The sequence below is a fragment of the Hippoglossus hippoglossus genome, chromosome 22 (assembly GCF_009819705.1).
Source record: "Hippoglossus hippoglossus isolate fHipHip1 chromosome 22, fHipHip1.pri, whole genome shotgun sequence".
NCBI classification, from domain to species: domain Eukaryota; kingdom Metazoa; phylum Chordata; class Actinopteri; order Pleuronectiformes; family Pleuronectidae; genus Hippoglossus; species Hippoglossus hippoglossus.
In genome coordinates this window covers 9,271,154-9,298,622 of record NC_047172.1, presented here as the reverse complement: position 1 = coordinate 9,298,622, position 27,469 = coordinate 9,271,154, and the positions used below count along the sequence as shown (strand labels likewise).

General features: G+C 41.9%; 1 protein-coding gene and 1 long non-coding RNA gene across 6 annotated transcripts; one reads left to right on the top strand and one right to left on the bottom strand.

The window, feature by feature from the left end:
- Window positions 1-809: 809 nt before the first annotated feature.
- stxbp5b (syntaxin binding protein 5b (tomosyn)) lies at window positions 810-23,935 on the bottom strand. 5 transcript variants are annotated; one of them, XM_034575404.1, is made up of 29 exons: window positions 23,369-23,935; window positions 20,684-20,781; window positions 17,117-17,198; window positions 16,570-16,670; window positions 15,515-15,649; window positions 13,871-13,934; window positions 12,984-13,067; window positions 12,417-12,540; window positions 12,196-12,274; window positions 10,916-11,070; window positions 10,742-10,814; window positions 10,399-10,546; window positions 10,109-10,176; window positions 9,953-9,993; window positions 9,341-9,561; window positions 8,984-9,168; window positions 8,534-8,659; window positions 8,197-8,348; window positions 6,878-6,940; window positions 6,737-6,793; window positions 6,599-6,646; window positions 5,171-5,221; window positions 4,863-4,988; window positions 3,865-4,104; window positions 3,302-3,665; window positions 3,002-3,167; window positions 2,498-2,609; window positions 1,844-2,064; window positions 810-1,756 (listed from the first exon to the last, which is right to left on the bottom strand). In XM_034575404.1, the coding sequence occupies exons 1-29, from the start codon at window positions 23,501-23,503 to the stop codon at window positions 1,715-1,717; spliced, it is 3,561 nt and encodes a 1,186-aa protein (XP_034431295.1). In that variant the 5' UTR covers window positions 23,504-23,935; the 3' UTR covers window positions 810-1,714. The 5 variants fall into 5 exon arrangements, with proteins under 5 accessions (XP_034431295.1, XP_034431297.1, XP_034431296.1 ...); XM_034575406.1 differs by lacking the exon at window positions 4,863-4,988 and having other exon boundaries at window positions 23,369-23,930; XM_034575405.1 differs by lacking the exons at window positions 6,599-6,646; window positions 6,737-6,793 and having other exon boundaries at window positions 23,369-23,932.
- Window positions 2,076-18,905, top strand: LOC117755542. The gene is made up of 3 exons (XR_004612611.1): window positions 2,076-2,239; window positions 11,856-11,859; window positions 18,892-18,905. It is a non-coding gene; the product is annotated as an uncharacterized LOC117755542 (long non-coding RNA).
- Window positions 23,936-27,469: the final 3,534 nt, after the last annotated feature.

The window sequence follows — 27,469 nt, the reverse complement described above, 5'->3', positions numbered from 1 at the left end:
GTATTATAAATATTGGCGCCCATACACATATTCTTGAAATATATGTATGTTCACAAACACACAGATATACACATAGGTAGAGGTTAGCATATATGCGTCATGAGGCGAATGCAGAAGAGAAAGATGACCATTGGCACTATGTGGGACACTGCCGTGCTGTGGGTCATTCCTACTGGCAGCCACACACACACACACACACACACACACACACACACACACACACACACACACACACACACACACACACACACACACACACACACACACACACACACACACACACACACACACACACACACACACACACACACACACACACACACACACCATTTCCATTGTGCTGTGAGAGACACATGCTTTTTTTCCCTACACATTGAGAAACAAGACCAAAATCAACATCAGCTATGACAGAAAGAAAAAAAATAAAATAAAAGAAAGAACTTTGAATAATCATGTATAGATAAAATCTTTATCACAAAAAACTTAAAATTGTAACCAAAATATACATTTATGCTTATTACATTAAGGACAATCTTTGTCTTGCCCTTCAACATTATCATCCTTCTCATACGTGACATAGCAACAGCCCCATGAAAGCTAGAAGTATATAAAGACCTTCAGGAGTTCTCCAGTGTAATAACTCTTCATTTTTCTGATAGATTGATGTAAACTCGTTATCGGGGGTAAACATTTTCAGCATTATTTTTGCTCATTTTACTACCAGAGGAGAAAAAAAATGTAATGCCCAACATACAAACTCATTTAATTCCTATCTGTTAAACTGCTCCAATAAATAACTGAATTTTAAAAAATAAAACCAAAGTGACTTCTCAGAAAACACATAATTTATCTCTCTCACCTAAAACAACTTGGTTGGAAAATGCTCTTAAAAGGATCGGTCGGTGATGAACTAGTGTACTACCAGCCCTTAACTCAGTGAGAGGCAATAAGATTCATATTCTCCCTGTCCATTTTTTATCACGGCTCTAAGTGCTTGAAAGGCCCTTTCTGGACAAAAAAGGACAAACACAGACTGACAAAAATAATTAAGAAAGGGACAAAACAAAGGAACACAAGTCCTTCACTGATACAATCATTCCTACAGAAACGTACAACTTCATTGACTTGATTAGATTTTGAAGTACACGGGGTCATCAGACTTTTCTCCTCATTTGAGTCCACTATGTTTCGCAGACACCATAAAGGGCAGAGGAGGAGGGGGGGGGGGGGGAATGATCGCAATCAGGCCACCACAAGTACATGTTTTGCAGAATAGTCTTTCCTCCTTCAGAACAAAAACAGCAGGGTGCGTGGATATATATGTGAGATATATATGAGCGCATGATGGATGGATATGGAAGGTCCTCTCTCTCTCTCTCTCCTGTTCGTCGGACTGGTGCTACGTGAACATCAGCGCTCGCTGCTGAAATGAAAAGAGAGATTCCGAAGAGCTTCTCTTCTTCCATTTCTTCTCTGTTCCCGTTACGCTGGGTCCACCAGTGTCTGCTCCTCAGCTGTCCTCCGGTGACTGAGGTAATGCAGAGTGTATGATATTGTGCTGAGAATTAAAGCATGGGTCTGTTAAGCAGAATCCCCCCCCCCGCCCACCCCACCACCACCACCACGTGGACAGAAATAGAGAAGAGAAGAAGAGGGACCTGCAGCTCCATGGAGACACTGGTGATAACAGAGTTCGATGCTCCACACGCTGCCATCAGAGCTGGTACCACTTCTTATCTTTATACTTCAGCATCATCTGAGGGCAAAAGAAATAAGTGTCAGAGCCAGTAGGGTAAACTGTAAAAATATGGTTTAAGTGCTCTAAGAAATGTCAGGCACATACATCATGGGCGTGTCTGGAGAAGGAGTCTGCACTGGCCATCATGGCGGCCGTTCTCTCATCAAGCTCGCCCAGCTTCTGCCCTCTCTCGTCCAGAGCTATCCGGGCGCGGGCCAGGTCGCCCACAACCCCGGACGCGGCACCCTTCATGCCCTCCATGCCGCCTGGGCCAGGGATGTGCTGTGCCAGGCTGCGCGAGGCCTTACCTGCAGTTGTTTCACCAACTATCAAAAAGATTTAAAAAAAATTATTACAAAAAGGGGAAAAAAAAGGGACTTTCTGCCAAATCGTACTTTGTCATCTATAGTGTTATATCAAATGGTATCTAAGTGATTTGAACGAAATGTCACCTGCAAAATAAATTAAAGTTATGTCTGCCTTTAACAGAATAATTTAATAGTGTACAAATCTGCACATGACTTTGCAAGAGGTATAAAACTAAAAACTCCAACAACAGCTGGAATTTAGAATAGAAATACAGACAATGGCTCTCTTTCTATAAAGAATACACATGTGCTATTGGAGCCCGAGTGGTGGCACTTGTAGGAAATAACAGACGCCCGTTGTGTTGGGAGATCGAAACAGAAATACATTAATGTGCAAATGGAAGCGTGTATGTAAATGTGAGAAGCCGAGGGAATCATGATGTGCACTCACAGAGGTCCTCCCTGTCCAGAGACTGAGCTCCTCCACCAAAAAGGCCTTTGAAAAAACCTCTGTTAGGAGCCTCTGGTGTCTCCACAGGGGTAAATAACTCACTGAGCATTTCCTGGAGAAGACAAAAACATCAGCACATGTCTACTTCAATTTATATTCCCTGTAGATATTCAGACTGACCTACAAAGCCTCTGACATTATTTTGTTTCTTTTGTGTAACCCTTGCCACTTCACATTCTAACAATGGATATGAAAATATTTACTTTGACATGTATTTAAAAAAAAAAAAAGACTAAAATGTAACTTTACTGACATCAGGGGCTAAATAAATGCCTTCTATTTTGATGCCCAAAGATTCATTACAAGTGATCAAACACTGTAGTTTTTTGTGTTTCATCCAAACCTACATGTCAAGTCTTTTCTGCACATTGAGCATCACTGGATCTGATACTGTCACATGAATGTTTCATAGTAAAACTCATTCACTGATGAAGAGTATCTGACCTGCAAGTTGTTGCAGGTCTCCTGGCTGTAGGTGATCCTCTGGAACTCGGTGGGAGAGGTGAGGTACAGGGCTTGACCTAAGTTAGAGAAGCAGAACGTTCTGGCTATCCGCATGTCCGTCAGCGGCAGGTAGTTCACATCCAACAGAGGCCGTAGACTGGGTAAACTGTGAGGACAAAAAGATCAGACAGTGGATTGTTTGAAGCTGCATCTGTCTTCCACTGGTTAGAGTTGAATCTTCACTTTGAAATGAGTTGTACAAAGATAGTTATTGTGGTTTTTAGCTTCCAGTGACAATACCTCAGAGTCATGATATGCCCATTAGCACAGAAACAGGCAATGCAGTTCTCTCCGGCCATCAGCACAACATCAGCCCTTAGCAAGAAGGAGCTCTCTGTGATGTTGTGTTTGTGGATGCGGGTTTGAGAGGGCATGGCCACCACCTTGGCCTGTTTCTCCGAACACAGCACGGCGAACTGGGGGTCTGGACCCTCCTGTGACGAGGGAGGGGAGGCTGGCCTGCGCCTCCGGCTCTTCTCCTTCTCCTTCTCTTCATCTGAGGCGTTTGGGTCATACCATGGCTCATAGGAAGGGGGCAGCAGAGTTGCAGTGGAGTCCAGCAGCGCCATCGTCAAAATGCCTCCTTTCAGTTTGACTAGAGTTCCTGGAAAATAGGAATTAAAATGATTCACTTAGAGTCTTAGAGAGACTTAGACACTTGTGTAATGAGTCTTTTCATTGTTGTTTCAGTTTGAGGAGAGGTCATTAAGGGTTGTGGATAAATTAATGCAACTCTCAGTGCCACCCAGTTACATGCAGATCCACACCTGCTGAGTCATAACAGGTTCAGTTCAGCTTCTTACCGCAGGAGGAGATGCCGACCGGCTGCTGCAGCCTGCTGTCCCCTCCGGGCGACAGGCTGAGGGCCACCATCATCACAGAGCCCTGGGTGGTTCCCACCAGCAGACAGGGGCTGAGCACGCTGTCTGTCTTCCTGGGAAAACTCTCACAGAAGAGAAAGGCGGAGATGGCCTCTCGAGATTCTCTCTCTATGCTGGTTACACTTGAACTACGCGAGCGGGTGAACGAGTTGTCCTTGGCATCTGGACAGCAGGAGGGAGCACAAATATAAGACAATGAGGAAATTGCTCATGTGAAATGAAAAGGGGAAAGGTCATTGGGAGTCCTCCATCATGCAGAAATGAGAATTAGATATGTTAATGCCATATTATCCACCAAGTCAAAATGCAGTTATCAAGTTAGAGCTTTGTTCTGCCACCATGTGTTTAGCAGAACATGTTTCCAAACATGTTTAGTAAACACACACCCTTCATCAGGTGTAAACCAGAAAGCCTTCTGATATTATGTTACACAGTTTACAAACAGGTATGCAGTTTAGTTGTTTTTAACTACAATTAATTTTACAACAAAAAACCTAAGATATGCATGTAGTAGTACAATGACTCCAAAGAAAGACCTGTTATTAAAGCAATAATTACTCATGCCTCATTACTGTGCTGACAGAAGATGACACACAAGCTTTGACCCTCTTTAAAAAGCTAATGAGGGACCCCAACAGAAACACAAAAAAGATCTGTGACAAAGAGGCTAAAGGCTGAACACCGCGCCCGTCATGCGTGTCCCTCACACGGAAAAACTGTAAACAAGAAAAGCGGAGATTTTTAACGTGGAGTGCAGTCAAGCCAGTGGATCTTACTCGAGGAAAAGAAAGGAGTTATTGTGAGAGGATTAGTGTCATATGTTAACCAATTAAAAAAAAAAAAAAAGCCCCAGCAGTGGTGGGGGTTAGTACCAGTTATCCCACTTCAGCACAAGCCACACCAATGGCTGGTCCACTCACGGGAGTCAGGGGCTGACTTAGTTCTACATACGTCCGCCTTCTGGCTCATCCTGGACGCTGCCTGGCCTTTGTTCATACAATTAATGCTCTTATATGTGAGAGAGCACCATCGTTGGAAGCCCTCCTCTGCTCACACACACACACACAGACAGTGTCCGTCTCAACTTACAGGATAACAACAAATCTCACATTCACACCATCATGCTACTGGAGAATAAGCAGTTTTCTCACAGAACTATTACACAAAGCAGAAGACATGAAGGACAAGATGAACACCTGTAAGAAAATGTATTTAGTTTATGGCTTACCCAGGTCTGGCTTTTGCTCACTAGTCTGGCTAATTTTCCGAGACATCTTGGCTGTAACAGAAACAGATACCCCGAAATTTATGAGGAGAGGATTTAAAAAATGGCTTTTTAAGAATTAAAGCATTACTAAAATGAATTACAATCATTCACTAATTAATCATTAATGAAGAAATTTGTGAAATAATTTGAACTGTGCAAACTACCAGGCAATCAACTGAAAAAAGTCAGGATTTTGATTTATACTTAAGAGTGGTGATATATACTGTAAGACAACTGCTGAGGACATGCATACAGTTTCATGCTGTACATTGAAGGTAGGGTTGGTCATTTGTTTCTGAAACACTTTCTATAAGGAGCCAGTGTTTGTGGCCCTCGCAGGACTTTAATAAACACGACCAATCATTTAATTCAGTCGGGAAGAAAATGCGTTTGACTGGAGTCGTCACAGCTGAAGCAGAGACGACTGACAGAAGTTAGCAAGCGAGACACGGAAAAGTCGTCCAGCAGAGCACATTCATGTAATGTGGGGGCGTGGCTTTGACGTGAGGGTCACAGGAAGGGGGGGGGGGGGGGGGGGGGGGGGGGGGGGTGTATTGGTGTAGCCTTGCTCTTGCTAGCTTTTCCAGGATTGCCAACCCTAGCTTTAATGTGCACAGCAAGATTCTGGGAATATTCTAATCCAAAAAACATTAAACTTCTAATGATGTTCCTTGTTGCTTGTTGCCAGGAGCCAATCTCTGATATGAGACCCCAAATGCTGCCTGTTGTAATCTATAACCACCCGATGAGAGACCCTGAGAATTCAAATGAGGCAGAGAAGCATCACAGAGGGTCTGCAATGTCAAACAAAGCAAGAGGCAGTCAAGAAATAAGGCGATCATAATTCAGTGAACATAGTTATGCAAAGAGAGTGGGAGGAAGTCAGTGGCCAGCCAAATAGTTAACACTGAAGCGAAGCCCTGGAATCAGAAACACATACAGCAAGTGTCTACAATCAAAGAGAAATAATTCACGTTAACACACATGGTGTGGTTGGACATTAGGACAATAAAGATGGTGGCAGAAAGCAGATTTTCTATGCTTTTGAATCTGTAAAAAATGAGATGTAGCAAGTATCATCTGCCAATTTGTATAAAATACTGTTTTTATCAGCAGTATGGAGATGTAGATTGTGCATAGAAAATCTGAGGCCTGAAATTCACAAGATTTCCTGTCATGCATTTGAAAAAGAGTCCTGATTATTGTCATACGTCATCAATACGAAACCCCAAAACCATGTGATTAGTAAGAAAAAGAACATTCCTCCAAAGCACTTCTTTCTTTCATTGGCACAGATTTAAGTCAGATTAAGGCACAGTGTGGTTAGATCACCGTCAGAGAGAAAGAGAAAGTGATCAGAGGAAACACGTTTGGATGAGGATACAGTACCAAAGTCATTGGCAACCGTCTTGGAAAAGCGTCTGCCTTTGAACTTCACTGGAAACAAGGTTCAAAAAGACAAGTCAGGTAACGGCAGCTGCTCTAATCAGGCTTGAATCAAAGGGGACATGCAGCGTTGAACAATACCCTTCTCAATGAACTTCTGTTTTCGTTCATCATCTGAATTGCATGGTGAGGTAGATCCTACATGATAAACAGCAGCAGTTGGACGGATGTAGTTAAAAATAATAAAATGATTTGTTTCTTGTATCAAATACTAAAGCTTACCTGAAGTAGGTGATTTGCAGCGGTCCTCTGTCGTGTTGGATCCATCATTGGACTCGCTAAGTCCTGTGGGAGCGACAAGCATGGTGATTAAACATGGTAGAATAAGTCGTAGCCTTAGACTTCTCTCGGCAACTATTCTTATAGCTATGTCTATTCCTACAGTACAGTACACAAAGTGAAAACAATCAAGGATCACTCATTTGAACAAGGGCAGGAATAGCTTCTCCTACAGTTCAGTAAATAAGCCCCAGGGAGTTCACAAATCTAGTACAAATCTGTTGACTCAAGGTGTCACTGTTTGTCTAGTAAAACAGGCGGCAGGATTAAAAGACACACTACCTGATTTTGTTACAGAGCCCTCAAGTCATAGAATTTCATCCCAGCTTACAGACAGTATTTTAAAATAAATCTCACTAGTGAGCTTCTGGAGAATTGAGGGCGCTATATCAAAATCTGGGAGAAAAAGGGAAAAGCTTAAAGGGTGACAAATAATGCTAAAAACAATACTGGGTGGTGGGGGGGGGGGTGTTAACTCTGACATACGTAGACTTACTGAGGTGAGGTGAGCGTAGTTTTTTCACAGACTCAGTATACAAGTAAGAAAGCCTGGACATGTAAGATGTCCCATTTGGTTTGTCTTTATCACATCACAGAGAGAGTAAAGAGTAAAAACAGTGAGACAGTGAAAAGACTGGAAATCATGAGTGTAAATGAGAAGACAGTCTCAGATACTTGCTGCTGGATGAAACAGTAAAACGTTTTTCAAACAGTATCATTACAGTTTGCATAGACTAAAGAACCCACATCGAAGAGTGTTGAGTCTAGCAGCAGAGCACAGAGACAGGAAAAGAATGAATGCAAAGTGTGAGTGACAAGACGATGATCAGACAGAAAGAGCTCGGCAACAACAAGCAGGTAAACAACAAGGCTCATGTCCTGTTTTATCATTCAAAACAAATCAAAAGATAATTTAATTAGAGCAGAGCCGCAATGATGCAGCATCCACTGACTGCACAGGTCACTAACAGGTTCCACTGTTTTTTCACTCTCCAAATGAACAGATGGAGAATCTGTCAGTGATGCCCCCTGTTGAGGAAGAGGAGCTACTGCAGGGGATGGTGGTCGTAGTGCGAAGTAAAGAGTGGATGCCAAGAGTCAGCTCCACCTCCCCCAACCCACTCAGTCAGATAGCAACACAATGGAATATAAGCTAAGCTGCTGATGAATAGAGTTATATTTCCACGATCAACATTATTTTAACATGTCATGTTAGTTAGGGTGATGGCAGGATATAGAGTGAAAATGAGACAGCAGCTCACCTCCAGAGAGCTGCCGAGCTTTGCGTGGGGAGCAGGGCTGCCTCTGGTAGGGGTCAGATGGGCTGTACAGCTCGGGGGTGCCCATGTTGAGGAGCAGAGTTTTCTGGAGGTAGTCCACCACACCCAGGCCGTTGCTGTTTCCAAACACAACACTGAAACACGAGAGAAATTAGGATTCAGTTGCTGTTTTCCCCCCTACGCCAAACTGACATCTGCAGGCACAACATACTGTTTGTATGCACACACATTTAGCACAAAAACAGCTACTGGCCAGGCTTAACCACCAGTCAGGACATGTGTGGTCATAATACCAAGCGTGTGGGCTTTAGATACTTACAGGCCATATGAGGAGTTGATAGCCAGGCTGGTGATCTGCTGAGGTGGCTCCCCGCTCACCCACACCAGCTGGATCACCAGCTCCACCTGGTAGCCTGGAGACTGCTTCAGCGGGGAGCTCCGCACCCTACATCAAACACACAGCAGGATACGGTTTACACCGGAATAAATAATCGCCCTTCGGGTAAGCCGCACTGACAAAGTCATAATTTTTCAATACTGTTGTTATTCTCCCGTCCACCCTTATATTGTCAAAGCCTTTTCATCATTTTTACAATTTCCCCTGGTGTACTGATATAAAAACTCTGTCAAGAATTGAGCATATGAGCAAAAGGAGTGAATAGACGACTTCATGACTTAAATGATCCTTTTCTTTTTGGTCTATTCAGTGATAACCTGCTAGTTTGGCTCAATTTGATCTCTTTTTAATTAAAAACTTTATTGTCCATACTGCAGACAGGGTAGGTTGTCCCGGTGTCCATCCGAGGAGTTGCTGCCTGTTGAGTGCTGAGTGGGCAGCTCAGTCTCCTGAGGGCTGGAGGAAGCTCCTGGGGTTGGTAGGGTGGGAGTCTGCTCCCCCCCAGGATCAGGAGAGTCCACACAGCTGAACTCACACTGCATCCGCACCTCCAGGAGCTTAACACAAGACATGACTTGTCACAAAAAAGGCTTGTTGTTAAACCTTCACCCCTCAAAACACCTGTATATGCATGTATCTCCTAACATTGGATAAAAACAGTGTTTCAAGATTAAGGATTCAATCATTCATATTTGTCCAAAAATATTAGTCGGCATGTTTTTTTGTCACCTGCACAACTTCAGTGGTGACTTCTTGCTTGCTGAATCTATAGACGATAACGTGCGCTGACACTCCGGCCACACAGAGCATCCTGCTCTCAGGGCACCAGGACAAGGTCTGGATGGCAAATGGGTCCTCGTCTACGATATCTGTGCTCGGCTTCTCTTCTTTACCACGAGCCCTCTCAAACACCTTGGCAGTCTTCAGCTTGTACAGCACTTGAAGCATTACTTTGAGATGAGTAAAAGAAAGATATGCTTAAATTCTACCTCAGCTGATGTACCCATTGTAGCTACAAGTGTGTTGAAGTAAATTATTAGTTCCACTGCAGAATAAGTGGATAAAAGAAGTGCCACGAAAAATTAGTAGCGGGAATTGGGCTAACCACGAATAACTCTATGCAGATGACACTGTAGTGTTTAAATACAACAATGCTGTTAAATGTCCCGCTCGAAATGAGTGAAATGAGCTGCTTCAAGCTAATATTCAAACTGAATTCAAGAATAATAACAACTTTCAAATGAACAAGGGATATTCACCATTCACTAATTTTCTGCACCAAGTATTAATATTTCTGTTACCATTATAGACAACAATGTAGCCAAAAATAAAATTACTCACATGCTGAAGCATCCCAAAATTTGATCGACCCATCAGCATGTCTGTTTTAAGGGAAAACATTGGAAAAAAAGATATTATTATATTACAAAATGAATATGATTCAAATGATTTTATTCATGTATCCCAAATGTATTGATTTCTTGATTGATCACTAACCCTGTGATTATGATCTCTGGGTAACTCTGTGTGCCTTGGCCCCAGTTTCCACCATTCATGGGCCATTCCTGTGAGCGAAAGAACAACTTCAAATTATCAAATGCAATCATATTACCTTAGTGGATATTAGTCATTAATTTATTTCCAATAAAAAAGTATGCTGCAAGGCGGAAATCAGAGCTGGGGTATAAGAGCAAGAGTCAGCCATCTTGCCAAATTGAGTAACCAGGTAATGTGCAAAGCCTTCAAAATGAAATTCCAATGTCCACTGTATTTTAAACCCAATTTACCTTCTTGCTGTAACCTTGTCTCTTTTGCCGACTGCCGACGGAGTAAAGTGCAGGGATAAGTTCAGCAGGGCAGTCAGCAAAGTACTCACAGCAGGTCACTGGTGACTCATGGATAGTCAGAGGATATGGATTTTCAAATATTGGATACCTGCAAAGAAAAACGGGATTGGAAAATAAGACTTAACCTTATCATACGTGCAGGTCTGTCAACTTTAGATGTACAGGACAGTAGCAGCATCTTGTTTATACTTCGTATCACTATAATGTGATTGCTCCATAAAACCAATATTCTTTGACTCATACCAAAAATACTCAAACTATATTTGGACATTTGAATAATTACCCAATCTGTCCGAGGTCTATTAAAACTAAATCCTTTTCGAGCAGGACCACCACAGCATAAGGCTCCTGAAAGTCTGGCAAATAAAACAACACAAAATTAACAGAGATGATGATGTCATTTTTTTCATTGAGCTCACACAGACTGTGAGACACTGAGTGGACTAATGCAGCTCACCATTTGGATAAGGAGTTTCACACAGCGTTAGGAAATCTACAATGGGGTAGTCCATCTCCAGGACAGTGGTGCTCTTTCCATGCATCACAGTCAGACAGGCTCTCCTCCCCACTGTATCGTAAGACAGACCTCCAGACAGGACCATGAACGGGTCCCTGGGTTCAGGAAACACACACACACACAGATTTTAATTGTTCACTCAATATATTTCAGTGTGTAGTGAAGGTGAAAAGCTACTGGGTCTAATCAGTGGGAAATGGTTGAAAAGGGACATCAGAGTGTTTCTGTTGTGCTTTCTCTGTAAATGATTTGACCCCATTTAAAAAATGTTTTTAATTACAGCGACATCTATATTAATCCCTGTTCCTGTTTTTTCTAGATCCGATTTTTTTATGTAGCTTTTCATATTTTGTTTTAAAATGTGGTCAGAGTCAGATTCCAATGTGAACTGGTCATGGCCCTGATGTGACCCGCATGCACAGAAGAACAACAAGACGTCACAGGCAGTCCGCTGTGTACGGAATAAACATGGAGGCCACAGATGTGAGCGTTTACAGTTACATTTTTCTCTTGATCACTCTTTCAAACACTCTTTGATACGACCCCTGCTTGTACAGACACGTCACCCCAAGTACTTATGAGGTCTAAACCCTCACTGTCCCCCCACTGACTACCTCCGTCACAGCTGTCTTCCATGTTGGTTTGAATTCCATTGAATTCTTGAAAACGGGTCACGTGGCTGTTCAGACCGAGGTCGCATTTAAAAAAAGTCTGATCTGTTTCTGATTTAGCGCCACGTATGAAAGTCTGATTCGGAAAAATGTGGTTTGTGCTGTTCACACTGTCATTAAACAATCAGATCTGGGTCATATAGGAGAAGAAAATCCGATTCGGGGCCACTTGGGACCGCTGTGTGAACGTAGTTATTATAGATAATTAGATCAGTTTCAGTGAAAAATTTGATGACACAGTTTTTCAGGAAAGTTTTGTCTTTTAACTTTGTGACCCTGACAAGCTGGAACTCTTCAGCTGATGATAATTGTTCTAAACAGTGAGTGATCATAACATGAAAATCATTAATTTAATCATTGCAACAAAACAAAGTCTGCAAGAACATAAAAACAAGACTGCAGTGTTTGCCACCACCAGCATAAGGATACAGGTCTGAACGGCAGACAGAGTATATGACAGAATAACAGGAAAGGCCAGTTTCAGTACAGGATATGGATTCAAACCAGAGTCAGTTAAGACACAGGATGGGTGGGGACCAGCACACTTACCCAGCCCTCGTTGTTTTGTACTCCACCTTCAGGATAGGTTTGCATGGTTCTGGTTTTTTTCCATCCTTAGGCTGCTTTCCTGGTGGGGGACAAATGTCAAAAATGCGCTAGACTTTAATTTGCACCAGCAGAGTACAAACTGTGTATACATGCTCCTATTACCATGCTTGTGTGTGTGTGTTGTATAAACAATACAACTGTGTGTGCACAACAGTTCTAACCATGTGGCGTGATGATCTGTGCAGCCTTGGCTGGGGCTCGTACATTCCATGTGGTCAGACTGCCATCGGAGTGGCTGCAAACAAACTGTTTTCCCTCATGGTGCCAGGCGACTGAGTGGATGGCCTGAAAGACACACAGCAGACATCACCAGAGCGTAAAACAGAGAGTGCGTTAACATTTTACAGCAGAGCAATGATAAAAGAAAGGAAGATTAGCAGCAGCTCTGTGTTCAGCTAATTTGATGGTTAAGGCTGGTTTCCTATTTCTCTTGCTGTCAAAAGATTTAAATTAAAAGATCAAAACAAGTCGTCCAAATGCTCTCTCGCTTTCCCAGGTTTATTGCTACTGTAGAGGTAAATATTTAAAAACAAGTCACACATATCTACCTCCATCTTTAAAAAGGGTTAGAAAATAATTTCTTACAACAGCTGGAGTAAACTGTGTATTTGTTGAGGACTATATCCAGAGGCGGATTAATACTCTTTTGGTTCCCCTAGTACCACGAGACAACCACCCCACAACAAACATCCTCACAAGCACTGAGAGCAAAGGAAATAATGTCTTACCTCATCATAAGTATAGCGGTAGTCAGCTTTTTTGCACTTCAAATCCCACAACACCACTACACCACATTCAAATCCAATCAGAAGCTGCAATAAGAAGAGAAAACACAAGGCACAGCTCAGTTGATTGCTGTGAAACCCCTCTGCTCATATACCTGACTTAACATGGCTGCTTCATCACGGTTTGGGATGTCCAAAGGTTTCATCAGATTAGGCAACATGTTAAGCAGAGGCAACACTTTACTTCGCAGGTCCTGCAGTTTCTTTTGTATCTAATTCAATGAATCAATATGTACACCAGAAACATTTTACGTGCAGTATTTCATTTCCTGAGGAATTTCTTTGAGAGAACAGCTTCATTGTTAATAAGAAAAGAAAGAAGTTTCAGTTCACCACATCCAAGTGAGATAAATATCATTTATAAATATCAATTTGCTTATTATTTTGTTTTCGCCCCTGTCCATTTGTTTGTTTGTTTTTGTTTGATTGCAAGATTACCCAAAAACGACTTAAAAGATTTCCACGTAACTTGGTGGAAGGGTGGGACCCATTCAATTTTGCCATGGATCTGGACAAATTGGCAGATCCAGGAATGTTTTCCCCCACTTTCTTTAACATTACAAGATAGGGCGTTTTTTGAAATTTTTACAAATTTCCCAAGGAATAATTCATGGATATTGATGAAATACAATCAGACATGTTTAAGGGAGTGATATCTATGAGTGTGTCCAATGTGGCGCAGATCCAAATATAGATCCAGATCTAGTAGGGTGTCTTTCTAGATGGAAACAGGAAATTTCCATCTGGAATTCACAACTACATAGAAATAGAAATGAATCTGTTCTGTGTCTGTTCTGTGCAGGTTTTGTGGCGCTAAAGGATCAATTTACCTTTCCCTCATCCATGGGGTTATCACTGATGTGCACGACAGGCCCTGGGTGTGTCTTCGTGGATCTGTACAGAGAAGGCAAATGAAAAATGACACCGAAAATTAGGGTTCATGTGTATGAAGATGATGAATAAAGTAATATGTATCTGCAACATGCCGTCCAACATCATTTCTAGTGTTTTTGAAGGAGAGGACGATGGGGAAGCAATTAGGGAGGACATTCAAAGAGGGACAAAAAAATAATAACAGCCAGAATCTCTGATTGAGCATGAAGATTATCATAAATGAAAATGTGCATCAGTGCACCACGGACAGGGACATTACATGTGAGAGAGACAAACAGGGAGGGAGAGCAGGGTCACATGAGGGTCTGTGAGAGATTATAGTATGTGGAGACTGCATCACCGTGGCAACAGAGCAAAGGGCCACAGAGGAAGTGAAGGTCTGGCCTAAAGACAGTGTTGCTGCCTCTGAATGTGGTCTGGCTCCAGCCGCTAATGATCTCATTGCTGCTGATGAGTCGATACAGTCAAAGATGTAGAGAAGAAGAAATGCAGGGACGGACTGGAACATAAACTCCAGTCATTAGTGTCATAGATCATATATAAACAAGTGTTTTGATAGAAAATAATATTATTACATTCATGTAAACAGAATGTTTCTAGTCTAAATGTTTTTCTCATATAAAACAGCTTCAAACATGAACCTTTAAAAATTGAAAAAGAAGGTAAGCATATTTTACTTGATCACAAATAAGTATAAACTGAGTTTGATGAGTTCAACTTTTACTGTGATCATTAAGACCGGAGAAGTTTTTTCTCTTCTCCTACGCAGGAGGCCTGGAATATGAATCCATCAGTTTGCACAGACTAAAAACGATGAAGCAGAACGTGTGCTGAAAAGACATTTCCACCAGAGATCGGACAACTCTTCAAATAAGAATATTGTGTTTTAAATTTCACCCTATAGCCAGGAGCTATTTCCTTTCATCATTTTCACAGTCAGACGACCAGAAACATCTCCCACATCTCCACTGTCTGTTTCTGAGACTGATGCCAAGCAGCTCTCTGGCATTTTCAACACACAGATTCATCAGATATACAGCTGTCAGCTTTATGGTCCACTTCCAACTTTACTTGCATAATAATAATTATTACAATAATTACCCCCCCCACGGCACTATTTTTACACTTCTCAGGGTTTCCCATACATCCCAACACATAGTGAATTTTAATCTTTTTTCCAATAGATTAAACCTTAGTTTATTGTAAAGCTATGTGCAGTGCATTAATTCCTTAGCCTCTCCGGACTCTGCTCTCTCCTGCTCTCATACTGACACACACACATTTACATTGTGTTTTATTATTGTTTGGCCATCGTGGACATAAATGACGCATGTGTGTATTTGCATATACAGCAGGGAAGTGAGATCCGATCACAAATGGTCACAAGAGACGCATTCAGGACAATACCAGGTGTGAACTGTCCTAGAGCTGTGCACTTGTGATCAGATATCTCAGGATGGATGTTAAAACCTGGTCTGAACGGGGACAAAAGAACAACTGCACAAAGAAGACAAACAAATGGCCAGTAAGCAAAGACCTGGATGGGGGGGGGGGGGAAGAGGTATGAAATACAGACTCACAGTTCGATGGCTTTGTTCCACATGATGACGTAGCCTGAGAGAGTGAAGGACTCCACGTTGACAATGTGGATGTTTCCTCTTTCTGTGCCGATGTAAAGCCATTTGCTCTGGAAGGGCAGGTGGCAGTATGTGATCCTGCAAGAGGAGATGAGGAGCCATCACAACACAACCAGGCTTTTCATTATCTCATGACTCATTCCCATTAAAGAGTCGCCCTCTAATCACGCTGGTCCAACTGGAAAGAGTAGCGGGTGAATACGATTTAATTACAAAGTCTTTTGCTCTGTGTCACACTAATGAAGCCAGACTATATATAGACCAGTGGGGAGGAATAGCAGAGTGAATACCGCTGTCTTTTCTCAAGTGGTGGAAATGCAACACATTCACAGTGTCTACAGACGCAGGTGACAGGTGTTTTATCGTGTTTGTTTATCTGTCTACATATTGTATATTAAAGTTGCATTAACTGAGTTTCTTAACCTAAGGAACAAAAGTGAAAATGCAACTGATTCGTTTTCGCCTTATAAGTAGTGGTGAATGACACAGAACCACATAAGCCTTCATTTTTCATTAGTGGGCAGCTGTGGCTCAGAGGGGATCGTCCACTAACCAGAGGGTCGGTGGTTTGATCCCAGGCTCCATTTCCAGTTCTAACGTGAACCAGCCCCTGACGGCTGGGAACAAAACTGTGGCATAACGCGCTTTGAGTGGTTATCAACACTAGAAAAGCGCTATATAAATATATTTACCATTATTTTGTGACAAGTGGTAATCTGATCCACTGTTAATTGTAAAAAAATTTTTTTTAAAGCTAAGCAGCTGCAGATGAAATTTACAGAAATCTAATGTTATTCCCCATATGAATGCCGGATTTAAAAGGCAAAATCACAAGATACACGTGCATAATTTTCTCAAGATGTGACGGCAACAAAACAGCTGATTAGACAGTGAGAACTGTAGTGTAGGCCGGCTGTTTCCAAACTGTGTTCACACTTCAGAGGCTGACGCGGTGTCAGTGCACACAGAGAAGCAGTGACAGGAACACGCTGCCGTACCTCTCCCTGCTGAACTTGAGAGAATGCAGGATAGCTGGGATTTTTTGCCTCAGGTTCCACAGGTGGATGCTGTCATCAGCTAAGGCACTCACCAGCGCCCCCTGTGGGGAAGAAGAGGACTTGTTGTGAGCATGCACAAAGCATTCTACGTCTTTGTATTTCTCATGTTCCATTATTTTATTCTCATTTTATCAACTTGTCCTTATGTAAGAGCTGTGAAAATAATGTGTATTATTATGATTATTATTATCTTGTGACTTATTATAGGTTTTACATGGTTGTACAGAATAATAAGCAAGTAATTACGCAGCTGTTACAGAGGCATTTAGGTCACAAAACCAGCAGCACCATTTATTTGGTGTGAAGCACAGTTCACATAACTTTGTAGTTATTCACTGGCCTGGAAACATTGAATAAGCCCCGGTGTCTACGGTACCTGTGAGCAACAACATACAACGACAGATAGACAGGGAGTGAATGAGCGAGGAGGAGGAGGAGGAGGAGGAGGAGGAGGAGGAGAGATATCAAACAAGTTATGACAACAAACCTCGTTGATCAGGAACTGGAGCTGGATGATAGCAGCACCACTCTCATGCTGACAGTAGCACTCCACACCAGCGCGGCCAAAGCTGAAAGTCGGCTCGGTCAAAGAAAACTGGACAGATACCAGTGACATTCATACAGACATAAGCAATGTAGCTCATCTGATGCAGTAATAAACAATGCTTGTCTGAATATGCGCTCGCTGTAGATGTTTTCATATCAAAAACATGGTTCCCAAGATCTTTGTTGTGATAACTAACTTCAAGTTGGCGTTTTCTGTTTACCTTCCTAAAACTTCACTGGCAAGACCATGAAACACATGGAAATAGCCAGTTAAAAATAAAATCAGTGGGCCCTGTTTGCCTGATTTATTCACATGTGTCAGCCAGTATGACGGCAGCATGATTAACTTAACTCTCCCCTCTCTATAGCACGGTTACATTCAGGTCAGAGGATCCCCGCCTACTAAATATATCCATTTAAAAAAAAACGAAACAGACGGGCCACCCATTCAGCCACCAGTAGATGTCTGGAGACTGTGGAGCACTGCCACATGGGCACCAGGACTGAATGCATCCCACAAAAAAACTCCAAAAACATTTCACAAACAGCTCAGGAATGTAGGCAGTGTAACAAGGAAATGGTTTTCTGTTTCAACCAGCCTGTGATCACTTTTAACAGAAAGACCACAGAGTCTTGCACACCAGCACGAAAGGAGAAGGAAGCAGCCTGAGATCTAATCACAGAGACAATCTCCCAAAAAAAAAGAGCCACTGCTTCTCTCACACATATAATCTAAGAAACGCTCTGGATATAGACAGCTGCGTTGACTATCTGACTCGCTGACACAGCATAATGCGTCTCAACAGGATCAACCGAGCTGTGATCAAACAATCCCTCAGCACCTTGAACAAACTAAGGTGGGGTTTTAGGAGCCCGTTTGAGGACAGGCTCAACTGTGGTCATCACTTCTGCGGAGGAGGGATGGAGGCAAACAAAGACTCTAAGTCGGCGCCAGTCGAGACCTGCCGGCAACTCAACTCACTTTCACCCGTGACCTTTAGAGTCCAGCATTAACTCCTGGTCCCGCAGGTTCTGCACAACATTTGTCAGAATTATTGACGGATAATCACGTCTCCTCGGGCCCACGGTGGCCGAGGAAGAGGCTTTAGGTTTGTTTGATAGCCTCTGGTTGTGCATAAATTAGAATCGAGCAAAACCTCTTAAGAACCTGAAGTTTCTTGAGGGAACTGAGTCTGTAGTGATGTGTGTTAAGGAGCTGCTGTGACTAGATACTTTCTAGTTTAGCAGGAAATTACTGAGACAAAAAAACAAGATTCTAGAACTGTGGTGAGCAAATAGGGTTTTAACTTCCCGTCATGCTTAAACCACAGGTACAAACATCACACAAACTTTAGTCCATCAGTTGAGACTCCTCAAGACAATACAAGTTTCCCTTCGTATTATTTCCTTGGTTCAAAATAAGCTTCTCAGATAGTTTGAGCAAAGGAAGCTGAGTCACAAGACAACAACTGTGTCTTTACATGCAACTAAACATCCTGTGGAGCAGGGAAACAAAAAGTCAAAAAGTAAATGTCATTATCTGTTCGTCAAAAGATATATGGCATATTTTCAAATAAAATCATAAAGTAAATAGTCAATTCATAAATTAATCAATTAATAGATTGCCAGAAAATTCATTTGCAATGGTTTCTGAAAGTTATTTCCAAGTAAAAATACCAAATGTTCATTGGTTCCACCTTTAAAATATGAACTTAGAAGCAATTTGACTTCATCACCATGTGCTCTAACATATAATATAATAACATATGATGGATAATGAAAATATGTTATTTGCAGCCCTGTGCATGTGGCGAATATAAAACATATGATCTATTCTACATACTGTCGTCCAGCTCTGCTTAATTATGATTTTAACCAAGATTGAACACATTGTTCTCTCTTCACTTTGTTCGTAAGAGGTTAAGGCATCACACGCTACAGTTACACAACTAGAACATCGACACTTACCCAGTTGATAAACCGTGTGTGGTTCACTACAACATTACAACATTAGTTGGGGTTTGTTGTTTTCAGCTGATAATAATCAAGGCAGGAAGTCTGATCATGCTAGCCTACAAAATGAACTGATGTTGCAAAAAAAAAAGAAAAGAAAGAGGAAGTGCGTCTGCCACAGAAGTTCATCAACACAAACTACTGACTTGTCGCATGACCATCTAGCTGCCGCTCAACGTGTATAAAGTATTTTCAGTCCTGCACAAACTTGGACATTCCCTTAAATAAAATACGCAATTAAAACATTTAATTTGAACATGCAAAAAATGAAAAGTTACAGATATCTACCAACACCACTCAACAGTTTGCTTCGTAACGGCCAAATTCTAAGTGCACATCCGCTGGAAAGCGCAGGCCAGCGTCTACAGTAACACACTGATTAAAACACTGTAGTAGAGACAGATCTTGTAAAAGCAGACATTTATTGCTTGTAGACACCTCATTGAGCTTATGTCTACTGAGCTGTGGCAGCGTTTCCAAACTCCAGGGGCAATGAGCTGGATCGATACAGCCTGTCTTTTGATAAATGGACCAATTGCCTGAATGACAGTAATCCCATCAGCTCTACCTTGCACATTAGGACAACATGGAAGCAGTGTGTGTGTGTGTGTGTGTGTGTTCTGGGAGTTGCCCTGTAAACACAAGGCTCTCTTAATCTGGAAAGTGGATAAGGACGAGGACAGAGCTACTTCTAATGAAAATCTAAATAAAGAAGATGGGCCTCCCAAGCAGGATATCAGTACAAAGGGAAACCCTGTGTTTAAAACGCAAATAGACCAACCCTGAAGACAAGTTGTAAACAGCAATAGCACCTGTGAGCAAACTATCATGTGCACCATCTTATAGTCTAGAATCCAGGAGCAGTTTCGTTGCTGTGGCTCATGGAAGTTGCTTGATTTGCTGCAAAAATGTGTGTGTGTGTGTGTGTGTGTGTGTTGAGTTAGTCCAGTGATGTTTACAGCACATATGAAGTGGCATCCTGGCACAGGCCGGGGCAGCACAGTTGATGAGGTTGGCTCCTCGGCATATGGCGGAGAAGCTGTTCATGCTACTGCAGAGATACCACTAATGAGCCCGGGTGCTCCAGGAGATGGAGGCTGCTGGCTGCACAGAAACACATCCTAGCTAGTCTCTACCTCTGAGCCCTTCACTTCCCTTCTGCGCTGTATGGATTTTCTTTTGGTTGCGCTGGATGACAGGAGGCAGAGACGGGTCACTTGCTGTGTGAATTCCCCCAGACCTTGTGTAACGCTGAGGGGCAGCTTGGTCACATGACGTGTGCGGAAAGGATATTAGAAGTTAGACATGTGTCGAGTGTGTTGTTGTGCTTGTGTGTTTCTGCGTGTGTGTGTGTGTGTGTGTGTGTGTGTGTGTGTGTGTGTGTGTGTACAAGGGGGAGGCGGATGTAAGAAAGAAAAAATCCCTGGAGTCATCCAAGCTTTACTTTCCTTGTTTGGTTCACTTCATTTTCCTGTGAAAAAAAAAAAAAGGATACAGCCTCAAAGCTCCGTTCTGGGTCCCGATGGCCAAGATTTTCTGCACGGGGTCAAAAGCCATTGAGGATGGTTGATATGGGAAGCCATGACGCACAGTCTGGAGGATGGAGCAGAATTTATATTAGACCTCCAGTCAGCTAATCAATCATCTGCTACACAGTCATGCTGGTATTAGTGGAAAAAAAACATTATAATAATCCAAAAACGTAATCCATCAATGTGGAAAATTTGTCTGGTTCTCGAAATAAATTAGATAAAGCATAAACATTAGTGCGAATGGGGACAGGATGGGTTTTCTGATATCTGCCGTCCATGTGTGTAGGCTCAGTCCTGTGAAACATCAGTAATTCATTAATTCCATCCTAATGCTTACATTTGCAGAGTGCACTCTATAGCCAGGATCTTGCAGCGCTCGGGCCACCAAAAATATTATCATCACCGGACATCTATAACTCAATTGTTTCAGGTTGGAAACCTTGCCCAGCCACCCATGAGCTCTGTGCAACTTGCAGCAGGATTATGTAACAGGTTAAGCCATGGCCCCGTAACCCGGGGGGCCTGACCTGTTCTGCAGGAGCTGGGGCAGGAGCTGGTGGGCTGGCCCTCTGAGATGTTCAACACAATTCACACAACAGAGACCTTTTCCAGATAGATTCATAAACCCTACATGGCTGAAAAACAGTTTGAAGAAATCATCGTGGGCTGGACTTTCAAGAACAGATTGACGTTTTTGTAAATCTCTCTTAAAACAATACTCACATGTTAATATCTATACCTAAGGAGCTGGTAATCCTTCATCCTGCTATACTGGTCCTGAGAGATCCCTTTATGATTTGAATCTACAGGAAGTGATGAGGGAAATCCGCTCGACTTGTTGGGTGTAAAAATGAATGCAAATTTAGCTGAGGCTAATCTAAAATTAGATGCTGGACAGAGGACATTGATATTTACCAAAATGTTACTGACTTCCTGATAGATAATATATTTTGTTGTGGTTCTTGAAACACAAAGAGGGTGTTTTGTACTGAAAAAGACTTTAAAAGATACCTGCTTGAATTGTCTTACCTATTCAATGTGTATTTTATAAGCTTATTATACTTCTCCTTGTGTACAAACTTACTCTAAGTTAATTATGGCTATCGACTAAATGCAGGGGAATAAAGAGCACAACATTTCCCTCTGAATTGTGGGAGTAGAAGTACAAAGTCGCATAAAAAAGGAAGTACTAAAGTACCAGTACCAGAGTACTTGAATTAACTTCGTGCAGGGGCGGATCTAAGGGCAGGGTCAGGGGGCACAGGGCCCAGCTGAAATCTGATTAGCCCCTGAGGAATCTGTCTTTGTGTCTGTAATCACTCGCTTCCTATGTCCTACTTCACTGTAGTGAGCTCATTGGGAAAAGAAGAAAAACGCTCCCGGACGCTACTCGGCGCAGAGGTAATAACATCATTGTCGTAGGATTATGACGTACAACAATGTCCGCCAGTGGAAAATCCCAAAAGTAAAGTTTAAACGTTTACTTCACACTTAGTATTAATACTTTAAGGTTAAGAAAACATATTGAATGACCATCTTTAAATGTAGAAATAAACGTATTTGCTGCAGTTGGTGCTGCGATATGCTGCTCTGCTCGTATTCACATTGGTACGACAGGTCAGGCTGTTCCTGCTGCCCTCGCTCCTCACGTCTATCCGCCACCAGCGCAATGCATGATGGTATATATCGCTCGGTTGGTGACCATCGGTTGTGCACTACTTTTCACAATGCATTGTGGGAAACAATGAGTGCACTTTAAAGGGTATAGAACGCTTCACTAAACATTCGGACACCACTACAAAATGGCAAAGTGTATGTATATGTCCCATGTATATTTTTCAGTATCATTTACTAACTATAAATATCAATAGATATGACAATTTGTTAATATTTTTTTCTTTTCTAAGCGTTTTGACACAATGTGCTTGATATATTTAATATATATAAAATATTCATAGACATGTGGCTTTGCTCAAAGCTGCAGAGCTATAACAAGGAATGACAATGTGCACCTACTGAATCAGGAATTGTGCATGAATGTTGAACATGGAATTGGCCCCTCTGTGTAATTTATGGCCCCTGATTTAGAAAAAATCCAAGTTCTGCCACTGACTTAGTGACTTTACACCTATGACTGTCACTACATTAAATCCCCGTCAGGACTGGAGCTCTTACATTTACAGACATTACATCAACTACAAACTCTTCCAGTGTATATAAGGACACGCGAGTGTTGCGTTCAGGTGTCAGCTTCCCACTTTAACTTGGACTCTCTGCTTTAGCAAGGAGCTGGTTAGGTTACAGTGACGGAAACAACCGTGTCTTGAGGCGGAGATTCAGTGCAGTGCAAACAGCGGTGGATGCAGCTGTGACAGCCTGGGAACAAGCGCAGGACGCGGCCACGGGTCGCATGTTACACCGCGTTAGAGCCGCTGTGTGCGTAATAAGCACTTTAATATGTGCGCTACTGTTCCCGAGGTGTTAGTGGATGAAGCTCGGGTCATGAAACATCCCGCTGAGCACAGCCGCTCGGGAGGAACCATGAAAACAACGCCAGCGGTTGGGTCACGCCGGTGTCACCTGACTGCTCGGCGGAGAAACAGTCCCGGTGACGGTGGCCGCTGCTCACGGAGGAAAAAAAAACCCACCTTGCAAAGCTGGAAATGCTCCGACTGGAGAGTCTCCTGCACGGCGTCGCTTTCCCGGGAACCGCCGGAGTGAGCGGCGGACGAGGACGAGGCTGTCAAGCCGTCCAGCACCTTCCTGATGTTGAACTTCTTCATTTTCCTCCGGTTGGGACGCGAGACGGTTGAGAAAACAGATCGAACCAGTCACCATAAATAAATGTGATAGAGAGGAGGAGGAGGGGGGGTAGCCGCTAGCTAGTTAGCTGCAGTAACGCACAGTTAAAATCTTACTGGGGACATCTCACATGTTACGGAGGGTGTCGCCAGCGCACTCCCCCGGAAAAAAACCCCGAGTCACGAACACGGATTGAGCCCGGTCCTGTCCGCTGCGAGCGTTAATCCGCCATTTACGCGTCCAGCTTTGGCGTTGTTCGATCGGGATCGGCGGTCGTTGGTCCGTGCGCGGTTCCCCAGCAGCCAGCAGGGCTCAGCGGGTAGCAGCCTGGCTACGGAAACGCAGTGAGCTGCAGCGGGGAGGGAGTCTGCGCTGCGCCGTCACCCGGATGTACCGCCGGTGTTACGGTGGATTCTGTGACCCGTCACTTTATGTGGTGCGAGCGCCATTCGCTGCTTCTGCCAGAGACTCGATTCCCTGTATCTTTAGTGGGTTTATTGGATTTATTGAAAGATTATAACATTTTAATATTAAAACCATGTATTGCAAATTTGATAGATATAATCTCTAAACGTGCAGAGCAACAATAAAAGGACAGTTATGATTATAATTATTGTTATGATGATGATTATTATTGTTGTTATTATTACAATTTACTAACCATTACAAAGTGAATAAATACATAATTTCTAAACGTGCAGATCAACAATAAAAGGACAATCATTATTATTATTACTATTATTATTATTATTATTAGTAGTAGTAGTAGTAGTAGTAGAAGTATCAACAGTAGTAGTATTGTTATCAGTATTATTAATGTTGTTTTTGTGATGCTGAGGCTGCTGCTGCTGCTCAATATTATTAGACAATGCTATGTGAAAAAAAATTACAATTACAAAGTAAATAAATGAATACATTCTAAACCTGCAAATCAACACGAAAAGGGGAATAATTATAATATAATCAATTATTATTACTACTTCATTAGTTGAATTATCAGTTAAGACATGCAACACAGATGCAAATAAGACAAGACATTCATGGGGGAATATTCATTTTAATGAATGCAAGTACTAAATAAGAACACATTAGAAGAGGCTGTTTTCATGTGTAGTCCCTGGACTGCAGTGACACCTTAAAAACTGAATATAACAACCACAGAGTTAATAAATCATTTAAAAAATGTAGAGCAATAATAAAAGAAGATGAAATAAAAAAGCAGTACTAGAGCTGAAATCATTTTGTGTTAAAGCACTTTGATAAAAGAAAACTTCAACCAAGAAGAACAGAAGAACACAAATCAAAGTTGAAATTAGACTTTTATGCATCGCATTTCTTCTTTATTAATCAAACAGAAGTTATGTGGAGTAAACCTGGGTTTTTGGTCCCCTGAGGTCTGAGCCCCCTGAGCAGTTGCTGGGCAGAGCAACCTGCACTTCACCATTTCAGTCTGGGTTGAGGCCCCCTGCTGGGGAGAGAAGGAAAAGCTGTGACAAAGGTGAAAGAAGCCTAAAAATCTCAGGAGCAGTGAGAAAACGATGTCATGTAAATGTTGTCTTGAGCCACTAAAATGTTCATGTGAATATTCATGGGCTCCTCCTCTTCACCTTCCCACAGAAATGTGATAGGAGTGCAGTCCTTTTGTAAAAGTTTGCAAGTCAACATCCAGTCTGTTGTGTGCAAAAGGAAAATAGGACATATTTCTCCCTCCATCTTGATAAACAAGGTTAATTTACCTCCACAGAGAATTATACAACTAGAATGAAAACCAGAAAACCTGGTTAAAAGATAACCTTTTGTGATCTTTCATTTAGAAAATCCATATTTGCACTGGCTGACATGTCTTTAATGTTTGAGACTTTGTCAGGAATTAACCAGCACCCTTAAATAATACATCTGAGACAGTGACATGGAAGAGAAAGGGCTGTGTGAATAACCCCAACATTGATTTATAATGAAATATGAGGAATGAGGAATCTGTGCTTTATGTAGATAATATACTACAATAAATGAGTAAATGATATGTATACTTCTCTCTCCCAAGCCAATGTCTTCTTTCTACTAATAAACAAAGTTGAGGATTTAACAAGTGTCATGACGAATCCTCAGGTACAACATATAAAATCAATATAAAACAAAGAAAGCATCATTTAAAGTCATAAATTCCCTGTGGTTCATCTTTTGTCAGTTTGATACACTCAAGGCTTTTTATAGTTTAAATGTCTTTGCACATGCGTATTTTGTAAGCTAGGTGGCGCAGTCTACCAACATTGTACCATCCTGCAGTCTGAGCATTTGGTTTTGGAGGGTTCTCCTAATAGCCACCACTCAGCACCATGGACAGCAACCTATGGATTCCTGCCTCTGATTGGTCTCATCGAAGAAGCAGAACATGAGCTGTTTTTTAATCATAAGGTTTATTCTCTTTCTGGTCTTTTCACACAAACTCAGAATTTTACTGTGCGAGAAGGACCCGGGTCAGTTTAACGCACAGCACGTCTGTGCATTAAATACCAGTCTGGTGTTTATGTTTACAATCCACAGACAGTGAAAACGTATTTAACATAGGCAACAATAAAAATGGGTCACGAGAAGACACAATAGGAGACTGACAGAGGCCCAGCAGGGATACATACACTGCTTTACTCTTTGTGAACCTATTCCCATGTTTGACTACATTGAAATTTTCATGCAATCATGAATATATGAACAAAGCTGCCAGGGAAAATGCACACTGGAGGGCGGGTAAAATAGGCCAGTATCAATAATGCACAAGTGATGGGATGTGTTGAAGAGAGTGCGACTCGCATTCAGACTGTCATATTTATAAACAACAAGTCGGGAGCTACAGCTTTTGTGTCCGATGTGAAAAAAAGGTATTGGGGGCAGGCTCCCGGTTTGACTCCTGAAATGAGGTCCTTGGTATCTGGGACATCTATCCATGATTAGCTGTTGTGTGTTACTTCTTCCATCACTTTCCTGAGGGCACAATTCCCACACGAGGTCAACTACACATTGTCGGTTTTTATTTTGCAACTCACCTGATCAGCATTGTAGATATATGCTGGTGTCACAAATAAGTATAAATATATGTGTGTGAATATATGTGCGTGTGTGTTTGTATTTCTTTTAACACGCAGACAGTTCCAAAGTTTAACATTCATACGACGTACCTGGGTAGAGCCTGTGTGTAGGTACCCAGTGGCAAGATGTAGAACAGTTCCCTAGATGCACAGCAAGGACACAGAAAAGTAAAACTACAGGACAGCACAGGACAGATAGGTGCACAAAAATAACCCAAGTAATACACATGTCAGTGAACAGAAAGGCCAAGGTTCCAGTCGCCACAGATATCCACAAGACGACGCACTTGGTGACGAGTAAATCTATCGCACCTGAATTCCACATTATTAACATTTACAGCAGCTCATTGCTTTCAAAATTAAGATTTATATCAATATACTTTTGGCAATACAGCGGATCCCTATAACGATAAATTAAGAACATGAGAATTTATGAGAATTAAAAGTTTTGTAACTTAAATGAAACTATAATTGTTTGTGACAATAGAGTATAATATAATATGGGTGGATTATTTCACTCAGCAACTAATGTCACTAGTCAAGCTTTACTTCAAGCTCTAAATGTGTGACCACAATAGAGTTTGTCAGATGGAGGAAGGTCACCACACAGCAAATGTACATTTGAACTGCTGATGAAATACAATATTTGTATGGTAAATAAATAAATACCTGAGGGACTTTTACTTAGTAATTCTAAATTTTGTTATCTTATACTGGAACTTCTTTGCTATACAGCACATTTTACTTCATTCTCCACTGAATTTCGTCACTGTTGAGATTGACCTATTACACAACACTATTTAAAGTAATTAAAATAACAATCACGACCAAATTTGCTACTAATTGCCACCTACATATTCATCT